Below are 12,035 nucleotides of genomic sequence, written 5' to 3' on the forward strand. Positions count from 1 at the left end.
TTAGACATATCAAACACTTTTTCCTTATGCCACCATGAATATTTTGCACTAAAATTTTAGCGCACTTTGAAACGTTTTAACCCTTGCCCTAGTAAGGACATATCTCAAACGTCCTGGGAGAAAGGCACTTCAGTAACCAAGGTACGACCTTGCTACTTACTGCTCTAAGTGAGGTTGAGTCACCTTCAGATTGTTAGCTTTTTAAACAAGACCAGGTAAGCTGTTTTAGATATGATCTAGCCGGAGCTAGAGCAGGTTGAAGTGAGAGCAGAATATACTTGCAGCTCTCACTTCAAACCGTGAGTCTAAGGGTATGTTCACACGGCCTATTTACGGACGTAATTCGGGCGTTTTTGCCCCGAATTACGTCTGAAAATAGCGCCTCAATAGCGCTGACAAACATCTGCCCATTGAAAGCAATGGGCAGACGTTTGTCTGTTCACACGAGGCGTATATTTACGCGCCGCTGTCAAATGACGGCGCGTAAATAGACGCCCGCGTCAAAGAAGTGACCTGTCACTTCTTTGCCCGTAATTGGAGCCGCTATTCATTGACTCCAATGAATAGCAGCGCTAATTACGGCCGTAATTGACGCGGCGTTCAAGCGCCCGCACATGCCGGTACGGGTGAAATTACGGGGATGTTTTCAGGCTGAAACATCCCCGTAATTTCAGCCGTAACGGACCCCCGCCGTGTGAACATACCCTAACTATAATGTAGCCTGGGTTAGAGCAGATTGAAGTGGAAGCTGCATATATTTGCAGCTTTCACTTCAGCCTGTGTAGAGGAATAGAGGAGGTGCTGGCAGGGGGACGTGTTGGCAGCATGCAGGGAGAGGAAGAGAAGCTATGATTCTCCTTCTGTCCCTGAATGGCTGTAGATGATCCCAGAGGTCATTTTTATCACCCCTCCTTTTGTATCAGAGTGCAAACCTGCTGCTCTGATTGTCACATATGGGGTCTTTTTTTTTACATTTCTTTTTAAAATAAGTGAGATGAGCAGTAGCTCCACTAATCACCACCCCTCCGCACTAAGTTAGGCCGTTTATTGACTCCACGACCCAGATGTTAAACAGCATCTAGATCGCGGCATCAAATAAGTTGCACTAAGCTCTTGCACCACACACTCATCAATAATGTTTTTTTTACATATTACACTGTTCTTATCTTGTCTGTAACCGATCTAATGCGTGTCTGATGGATGGAAGAGATTTCTGTCAGTCAGAGAATACATTTTTATCCACTGATGGTCGCCATAAAAGTTTTTTTTTTTTTTTAGTGGAACTAGTTGGAAACTAACAGTATTAGGTAATGCATCAGATTAAGTTTAGGGAATTGCGATTATTGATTAGGTTTAGGCTGTGTTGCTAGAATTTTTCCAATAGTAACCAAAAAAAAAGACAACGCAATTTGATAGCAAATTGTGAACACAGCCTTAAAGTTTGTATACGGAAATAAAAAATAATATACCTATATAATCTCCAAATTAATTTACATGCAAAAATTGGTTGGTGAATTCCTCTGGTTTTAGCGTTTCTTTAACCTGTGAATGTAGACACGTGTGGTATCTATCAACTTCTTACATCAGACAGTCCTTTGCAAAGTACATTTTGTTTGCAAGTCAAATTCTACTTCTAATCACTGTTTGATGCACAGTTGCGTGAAGGTGGTTGTGTGTATAAAATATTAAGTCGTAGTTTTAGATATTTTTTTTAATAGTTCCTGTTTATCACAAAGTTACATGAAGGTGCAATAGTTAGGTTGTCTGGTTTCAGGAAATATATAGGTATGGGGGTTTAGTATGATTTGTTTTTGTAATTTAGGTTTCATTAGTACATGTCAAAAGTGTTAAAATTGTCCTTGCTACCAGACCCAAATCCTGGCAGCGAAAAAGGTTAAATCATACCCCTTTTTTGTAAGCCACACAATTTTCTAGACACTTTTCAAAACTGTCCAGTGAGGCGTAAAAATTGTTTAAAACACATAATAAATCTGATGCAAGGCATCTACGCTAGTTTTTTTGGCGAAAATTAAGGCAGAACTCTGCCGCATGTAGCTAGTAAATCTACCCCACTATGTTTAGTTTGCTGCTAGATGGCCCAGGGTTTCGGTTTTTTATGTCAAAGAGATTGTCCACTCGGACAACCCCTTTTAATTAGGAATGTGCCCCTTCAACATTTAGATGGTAGTGTGGTCCTACTGCTGGAAACCCCCCATAATCAGTTGATATTGGTAGGAAAGCCACTCAGTGTGTGATAATTAATGGACATCTGTGTAATGCACCAGCAGTATAGGTCAGACTTATGGTCCGAATGTGATTGTGATCATAACCTAACCGTGACATACTACCTATAGTCAGCTTCTCACAATGTAAACAGTGGCCTGTATAGAATACTTTTATTTTGGCAGCTATAAGGGTGCAGTCTTGCTTGGTTTTTACTCCGTATTACATTAATCTGCATTTGTCAGAGCTCTCATGGGAGGTGGGGCTCATTCTAAATTTTGCTATGGGGCTCTAATATTTCTGTGTATGCCCCTGTCTTAAGCAATTTGACATGTATCACGAGTAAATACAAATCTCACTTTCTGAGTTCGTAAGTACGGCATCCACAAATACTCCACAAGTTCATGCCGATACTTCTTGGAGAATGACCCGGCATAAGAGATGAAGGCAGCTGTGAGTAGGACATCTCCACACAGGGTTTGCTCTTGTTTACGGTATAAAGCAACAGATTGAGCCCATCGTATGTTTTCTGACTGCAAACAAAAAAGATTCCACAGTCAATAAATTGATCTGACTTCAGTAAACATTGGACCTATCCTTTATAAAACTTTTTTTTCTGGTTACATTTCAAAGCTGGCTCTCTAAAGTGTACATAGTAAACTTTGGCAAACCAGTAAATCTCACCCTATAAATATAGTATTCTATAAATATAGCATAGTCTGGTGTTACAATGATAACCATGGTTGCCTTGGTTCACTGGACCCCTTGGCCAAGGCAGTAACGTCATTGTGTTGCTCCTGGTGAGCAGATGTTTCCACCAGATTCTCTAGTTTCCTCTATGGTTGGAAAGGCTTACCATTAGGTAAATAGCTTCCTGTAGAATATGTCTTTCTGTTTGTAACAAGGAAACTAGAACAAAAGCTCAACTGAGATTGATATCGTCTCATCAGAATTTATTGATTGTTGATTTCCACTACATGACCTTGTCTTTCACTTTGTATTCACTGCTTGGAGCAAAATATCCAGAAGCACTTGTCAATGTTGCATTAACCCCTGCCATTTCTTTAGTGGTTTATTGGAAATGAAAAAACATGTCCAAATAAAAGTGAAGAGAACAAAATAATGGGAAACATTTATTAATTGTGTTGTAAGAACATTACTTTAAAAAGGGGGAGCCAAGTGTCCTAAATTTATTAAGATGGCGCACCATGCATGATACATTTGGCACAATTCATGACATACTAGATACACCTCTCTCACTTAGGCCTTATTCACACGAGCGTGTGCGTTTTGCGCGCGCAAAAAACGCAGCGCATATGCCATCCTTATGAGTTTTGCTGTTTAGAAAAATAAATGAAGGAAGTGCTTTTATTTTTTCCTTCATTTCTTTATCTACTGTTGCGCGAATCACGCGCGACACACGGAAGTGCTTCAATGTGCCGGGCGCAATTTTCACGCACCCATTGACTTCAATGTGTGCGTGATGCGTGAAAAACTGCCAAGTATAGGACATGTCGTGAGTTTTACGCAGCGGACATAGGCTGCGTGAAAATCACGGACTGTCTGAACGCCCCATTGACTAACATAGGTCCGTGCGACGCGTGTGATTTTCACGCGCGTATCACGGACGTTAAACACGTTCGTGTGAATAAGGCCTTACTGGTTCTTCTGGCTGTCATACATGTACATAAGTCGTTTGTACCAGTAGTTAAATTCCTGTGGGTGTCTCTGTAATACCCTATGAGAGGGTCTCGCTGTTGCAGTATGAAGGGTTGAGTGGGTCCCTAGTATTTGTAGTGACTGTGGCTAACAACCTACACCAGCTGTAGTAGGTTGACAGTCCTTAAACACATCTCTGATCCTAGATACAGGTGCAGTACATGCAACTTTTGCCCGGCATATTACACTGTGAACATGCCACCGTTTAATTAAAACCTTCTTAAAGTTTACCTGTTGTTTCATTTGACTTTTGAGAATAAGCTGTCATATGTGTTTACATAAGGAATAACACTATTCTGGCCATTATGAGACTTTTCTCATAATGAGAAGTTTTCCCCTCTGCAAGCACTATCTCTAATTCCCAGTTTTGGCTGAGCTAGAGGGCGGAGTCTAGCTGCTATAATGTCTCAAATATTGCACGCAGAGATTAAAGGAGAATCCTGCTCCCCTATCTCTCTGTAGCACACCATTAGAAGCAGCATCAGCATGGAGGACATTATACAGCTCTATTGAACAGTGTAGCCGAGAATCCAGCACTGGGGTGAGATAGAACATGTACTAGAAGCTGCAGCAGCGTCTGTATCTCTCTGCCTCTCTCTTACTCTGCTCCTGCTTCCTTCTCCTCTCTCTATAACTTTAATGGGCAGCATGTAACCTAATCCCTCATTGAGCTCATAGTCCATCTAATCGCTCAAGAGGCTTGAGAAAGGCCCCAGTATAGTGGGTTGATACCTACAATATATGGAAGCTATAAACTTGGAGAATGCATATAGGCTAATAAAGTCAAATTTTTCACTGAAGTTGTCTGGGGTGCTGCCTATTCTTTGGATGTCTGTGATCTCTCAAGACGGATTTTAACAGTGCATTGAAAGTCAAAGATCAGTGCAGGAGTCAGGGGGAGGATGAGAAGTGGCTCATAATTGGAGAAATTGTCAATTTTTTTTAAGGAGATTATTACAAAATTTCTTATATTCGCTTGTTCTATTGATTTATGCAAAGTTTGTTGAACAACAGTGACCATTTAAGGCCCTGTCACTTACTCATGCTCCCTCCAGATACTGAAAGGTTCCCTTTTAAGAGTATACTCAAACATTGTGGTATTTTTTATTTTTTTGCTATTTACGTACAATTGAAGCAAAGTTGCAACTGTTGCTGCAATTTTACAAAAATTGCTGTAAAAAATGCAATATGACCGCAATGTGAGAATACACCCTTACTACATCTTCATACTTCTATTGGTTTCACGGGGCAAGAATAGGGCATTTAGACTTAGCTATAGCACTCCAGGATATTATAGGAATGCTAACATTACTAAAGAGGGGTTTTCCGATAATAAAATATATTAGGGTATTCTCTAAGAGTTAAGGTTCTATATTTGGTTTCTGCCAGTCGGATGATGGTGGCAGTAGGGCTTATATCAAGGTGTTATGCTTTTCTTTGGGTATAGAAGTATATGGGATATAATCATTACTGATTACCTGAATGCTGATTTTCTATGTTGTTTATTATTTTCTGTAGAAAACGTATCTGAATAACGTTACAGCTTCACATAACAAGGGAGCAATGAGCCAACAAATAACTAGTAGAATGTAACAATGTTTCCCATCTGACACATCAATTACCAGATTACTATGATCTATGGCCTGACAGAGAGCACCTTGAAGGAACAGCTTTGCTTTGAGCGATGCAGTGCAGCCTAGTCCTAGAGGTGGAGTTGTAAGAGTCAGACAATCAGTTTATGAATATCTAACATCATGGTAAAATCTTTTATGTAAATGTTAGGAATTAAATTTGGTAATATGTACTATTTTTATGAATTCTTATTTTACAAATGCTATTTAATTATAATAAATAGAAATATAAATTCAGACTTTGGGTACAAAACAGGATCATGACTGAATAGGATCATAGGAATAGCAGTGGGGTCTCTGCTCAGCTATCCATCTTGTCCCTAATAATCTGAAATTTTTATAAAACCAGTAAATATTCATTTTGTTACTCGCTTGTGATCTAAGAGTCTATCTTACTTTCGGTAATAATTATTGTGGACGGGATGTTTATCTCCAAACTAAACCCCCAATTTTAGCAGACATCCTTACTTCATCCCACACACAAACTCTTCTTTTTATTTAACTTTTTAATATAGTCCTCATTAAACTACCTGTGGACAATTGAAATATGACAATAAACCATAAATTACCTAGAATATAGAAGCAATGCCCATATTACTGTATGTGCTACCTACAATGTATACTGTATATAAATGTATATGGACACTTGACTATCACACATATATGAGCGTGTTGGACATCCTATTTCCAAACCATGGGCAATAATATGCAGCTATAATAGCCTCTACTCTTCTGTGAAGGCTTTCCACCAGATTTTGGAGTTTACTTATGGAAACTTCTGCTCATTCATCCAGAAGAGCATTTGTGAGGTCAGACACTGATGTTGGATAAAAAGGTCTGGCTCACAATCGTCCTTCTAATTCATCCCAAAGACTCTCCAGTTCCTCCAGAACAAACCAGTCACGCCATGTCTTTATGGACCTTGCTTTGTGCACAGGGGTACAATCATGCTGGAACAGAAAAGGGCATTCCACAGACGGTTCCCACAAAGTTGGAAGCATACAATAGTTCAAAATGTTGTGGTATAGTGTAGCATTAACGTTATCCTTGACTAGAAATAAGGGGCCTAGCCCAAACCCTGAGAAACAGCCCCAGACCATTATCCCCTTCTCCACCAAATTTTAGAGTAGGGTAGTCACTTTGTATTCCTGTAGGTAGCATTCTGCTGGTGTTTGCTTAGTCTTGTGTGAAGCTGTTTGTTTTAACCTACTCTGGGCATTTATAGATGCCCTTGTAAATAAATAGCTACTTTATTAATCCAAACCTATGCAATTTCATAAACAATAACTAGCAAGGTCTAGGTCTCCTGCAAACAATGATAAAGAATACTTGATCATCCTAAAAGAAATTGAATAATGTAGTCAAATCCAAATACATGACAAAAAATCAATAATAATAACAAAAATAATGTAATTGATTCAATTATTAACAATATCCTTTAATCTCTGCCACATATAAATGGAGATGTTATGATGATTAGATTGCATAATGGAGCTATTCCACACAACTCTTAAAAGGTACAATAAATGTCACCTTCAATAGATTCTAAAGAAACCATACAAGTTTAATGTAGCATTAAAATAATAATTTCTGTGTTTTAATTTGGTATTGAAAATACTTGTATTAACAGTAAATATCTATGTGCGCAAAGCATAGTATATTGTCAGAATATACGTTGATATGATACTTTATTGATATCACATTTGTATCACTGTATGTACTATATGTAGTCAAGATCAATTAATATGTGGAGATTCTTTTGTAAGTGTCGTATGAAAAAAATTGAATCTAGTCTAGTGAATGTATAGTAATAAATGTACGGTGTAGTCCGTGTAAACCCTATAAAATATAAATACATACTCCCACCATTTACTAAATGGACTGTAACATCCATGGCCGCGGACCGTCGGGACTACTCACTCCCCGATGGCCACAGCCATGGACTTGTAAGCGCTGGTCCGCATCTCCTCCCCAGGAGACGCCAGCACTCATTTCCGCTCCACTCTGCTGTGTCCCGTAGGGTGCGCACACACGCTCGCGCCCAGCCTTGAAGGGCCAGTGCGCGCACATGTTTAACATCACTAATTAGCCCATGATCACCCTGGACATAAGTAGGGCCCTGCCCCATAGTTCATTTCCTGAGCGTTGTTGATATTCCTCTGTTAGTCTTGCAAATGGTCCCTTAGTGTTATCCTGTTCCCGTGCCCTGCTACCTGTATCCTGTATCCCGTGTTGTAGTTGTTCCTGTGCCCGCTATAGTGTTTGGGTCGAGTTCTGCCACCTGCCACGTCTACTGTGTTATACCACATCTAGTGTCATCTGTCTCCTCTGCATCACCTGCCATCAAGATCCCATCTGTGCCTAGCCGTTGCTACTGTCTGGACTATCACAGGTACCCTTGTGCTTGGACTATATATATTAACTTGGTACACTGTAGTTTGTCCAGCTGCCATCCCGCTGCGGCGGCGCGGACCAGTGGGTCTACACACCCACAGATTGTGACATGGACCATTGTAACTGCTTTGGTCAAACCTACATGGTGCAGTGGGATACCTAGTGCATGTCAGTAAGGCTACATTCACACGACAGTGAAAAACGTCCGTATATCGGCCGTCTTTCTAACGGCTGTCGCACAGCCGTTTTCAGAACAATGAAATTGTACAGTTGTATTCACATGGCCTATTTTTTTATGCGAATATTGGCCGTCAAAAAATAGGACATGCCCTATTTTTGGCCGTTTTCCTGGTGAGACGGCTCCCATAGAAGTCAATCAGCTTTTACCGGATGTTTTTTTAGGAAACAATACTTGTAACGGCCAGTAAAAACTAATCCTGGCCGAGGACTCCCCGCACACAGAGCTACTTTGAATGCTGAGCCCCGGGAAGCCCTTCACATTACTGTCCATATAAGGACAGTGATGTTGGGCTTTCAACAATGGAATCCCCGGATAGAGCATCACAAGATCTCTGGCCGGGGACTTCAGTCTTGTAAATAGCACCACTCCATGTAGATAGCTCCCCCCTGCCTGAAGATACCAACCCCCCGATCCCCCGTAGATAGCACTACTGTAGCTTCCTGTAGGAGTGGATTCCCCGGTGGCGTGACCCCGCTCTGGCAGGGGATTCCTCTCCTGGAGAAGCCCCTGGCATCACTATCCATATATGGGATTCCGCTCTCCTGACGTCACTATCCATATATGGCAATTTTTTTCACTGTCGTGTGAATGTAGCCTTTTGTGACTTTAATTAGGGGCAGACCCTGACAGCAGAGGGCTCCGTGCAGGAACAGTATATAGACACGTTTTCGATCATTATCCACTGTAGTTTAACTCACTTAAATCTGACCCAGTAGATTATTCTTATTTTCCCTTTTAAGTATTCTCAGGATATTTTATAGCAAATCTTTTAGGAGCCAATTTGATCAGTGAATAATCAGTTATGTTTAAAAAATAAAAACATAAAACAAGAAGAAATATACGTAGCTTCCGCATGCATAACAGCTTTGCAAATATCAATCTTGATGCGTTCCCAATACCGTACCTTACAATAGCTCTACTGGGAATTTTCTCTAACCAAACCTAAAGCAATAAATAAAATGCAGATAAATCGTTTGGCACTGGGTTTGTCTACCTTTGCCTTCCCAATTATTTGGTTATGCAATTGAAATTCAATCACATCCTGTTACTACGGAATAACACAATGAACAGCAGTCAAGCATAGAGGGAAAATTCACCAAATTAATCTTTAAATGGACATTGCTGGAATCTGAATGATTTACTGACTGGATTAGAATTGATGTTTCGAATGAGACTGGATGATAATCCCTTCCACACAGACCAATCCTTCTCGAAAAGTAGCAAAATTAACCCAAATCAGCTACATAATTTCAGTACTGCCAACAATGCAAAAGCTGCTTATGGCGGATTTCACTGGGTCGTTTTAGGAAGCCATTTAACATGTAAAGAGTTACACAACTGGCCAAGTAACAACATCTTCACAGACAAACCAGTCCTTAAAAGCACCATTAACATTGTTTTATTGTTATTAGCGCTCCTAGCATTTAATTAATCACATTTACGGCCGATACATAATATTTAATATTCCAAAATGTATAGCTTCTGGTTTAGATTCACCGCTTCATCTTCCCACTGAAGCTCAACAAAGAAGTGCTGAAAATGTAGAAAGGTCAGAAATACGTTTCTCCCATGAAAATAAATGCATGATAATGATATAATTCCTTTCAGCTCATCAGTTTCCCAGCTAAGTGCCTCTGTTATTGCCAGATCAGTAGTGTATAACAAAGAAGTACTTTCTGTAGGTTGCTTCATTAGCCTGCCCTGTAGGACCTCACCTCCAGACCTTTCACTAATCTGTTGGCCAGCTCAATGGTCTTGTTAGTTCTATTCACTTCCTCTTGACAGCGGATTTTCTCTGCAGTGGCTTTCTCAAAGGCAGCTGTTAGGGCAGCCAGGTTGGTGTCTAGTTCCTTTAAATGATAAAGAAAAACTATTGTCTCCATTTTAAAAACTTTACAAAATAATGAAAAGAAAAACTTGGTTATTGAATATTAGAAAAATGCATCACAGTGTTATTGAACAGACCCGGGTCCTGAATAGAGGGCGAGGAAATACCTACTATGCAAAAAAAATCATATTTCTACTTTTAAAAACACTGCGCTTCTGTGATTTTTTCATATGATATTCAGAAATATGCTTAGAAATGTGCTAATATTTTACTTGATTCTCTAAAACTGACCATACACAATAGATCATTTTCGTTGTGATGCTTGGAAGAAACTGGGGCACTGCTATTTTTTGGGGGGGTCGACTTATAACCAAGACTAGCTCTAATATTCAAGATAAACACTTTATTATTCCACCTCCCCTGTCCCAAGAGCAGATATATTGAGTCTGGGTAGATATTTTGTGTATCCTGAAAAAAATAGGGCCAGCAAAAGTAGTTTAAAATGTACTATATGGGACATTTAACTGTTGCAAGAGGTGCGGCTAAAGGTTCATGGGCCCTGGGGTAAAAGTTCAGCATGGGCCCTCTCAAGCCACACACCGGTGGGACCTCAATGATAGTCACATAAACTCTCTCCTCCTCTTCACTGTTGGCCACAATTATTGAAGTAGCCGGCAACAATGAAAACAGGATCAAGCATCAGTGATGTGACAGTGGACCTGTGGGTTTCAGGGCACCAATGATATGCCACTGACTGTTGGTCAGGACTAGTTGATCCATTAAAAGTAGATTCATTAGATTCACCCCACTATAGCTATATCATTTTATACTAATTGTGGGGATATTGGGGGAAATGTACAAATATAGCTCAAATCACATAGTACTAGACATAGTCTAATGAACTCTCGGTTAAAATGAGGACCTAAACACTGATCTTGACAACCAATGGTTTTTGGGTTATTAGATGTGGTACACATCCAGAGTGATCTCTGTATATAACCCATCAGGATATAAACATACAGTGGCAGTGGGTCATAATAAACATGCACACCCGGCTGAGCTGAGCGTACTTGTTCAATATGTTTAATTTTAATTCAATCACAAAGTCTGTTTTTACAACACAGTGACGTATACAAAGTCTAAATGAGAACAAAGAGAATAAAAAGGCGCTACATAGGGTGAGTATGTCAGGTTAAGAATGGCTTTCTCTGTTGAGCGTAATAAATGGAGGCTCCCCTTTAATGGTTGTGCATGAATAGGAACAACACTATTGCGGAGCCAGATGGTTAGGAAGGATGCTGCGGTGCCATAATCCCTAGAGCATCAGGTGCCAACCTTGCCGGGGAGTAGATGCAGGTAAATAAAAACAATGGGAACCAGGTAGGATCCACTGTAAAAAAGCAACACCATCCAGACGCAATACTTCCACGAGTCAGTCAGATTTTTGGTAAAAGCGAATTTATTTGATATAAACAGCATAATGAAATGTACATAATAAACATTTCATTATGCTTCATTGTCTCATGCTTACTTGATAAAGGGGTTCTGTTTCTCCGAAACGCGTTGTATTTAAAGAGGGACTTGCTTTTTATTATGTACATTTCATTATGCTCTATTGTTTATATACAATAAATTAGCTTTTACCAAAAAACAATCTGGCTGACTCGTGGAAGTATTGTGCCTGGATGGTGTCGCTTTCTTACAGTGGATCCTACCTGGTTCCCATTGTTTTTATCTACTTTTACAACACAGTGTCCATTCAAACCACAGAAATGTGCAGTTTTTTAAAAATAGAACAATTTTTACAGAAACATGGTTATTTAGATCTTGACATAATAGTTTCGAAATTTTAATAGATAGAACACCCGGGCGGGTAGATAGATAAAAGACACATATGATAGATAAAATAATTGATGATAGAAAAATAGATTGGAAAATGATAGGTAGATAGATAGATAGATAGATAGAATACAATTATTAATAGAAAGATGATTGATAC

The 12,035-nt window shown here is 39.6% G+C and overlaps 1 protein-coding gene across 1 annotated transcript in view; it reads right to left on the reverse strand.

Moving 5' to 3' along the window:
* LOC142656572 (dynein axonemal heavy chain 11-like) overlaps positions 1 to 12,035 on the reverse strand; it is a 271,269-nt gene that overhangs the window by 85,452 nt on the left and 173,782 nt on the right. The window contains exons 52-53 of the mRNA XM_075831503.1: positions 9,924 to 10,058; positions 2,583 to 2,756 (exon numbers count right to left, since the gene is read on the reverse strand). Coding sequence (XP_075687618.1) covers positions 2,583 to 2,756; positions 9,924 to 10,058 — 309 coding nt within the window. The remainder of the gene's footprint in view (positions 1 to 2,582; positions 2,757 to 9,923; positions 10,059 to 12,035) is intronic.

The sequence above is a fragment of the Rhinoderma darwinii genome, chromosome 6 (genome assembly GCF_050947455.1).
Source record: "Rhinoderma darwinii isolate aRhiDar2 chromosome 6, aRhiDar2.hap1, whole genome shotgun sequence".
NCBI lineage: Eukaryota > Metazoa > Chordata > Amphibia > Anura > Rhinodermatidae > Rhinoderma > Rhinoderma darwinii.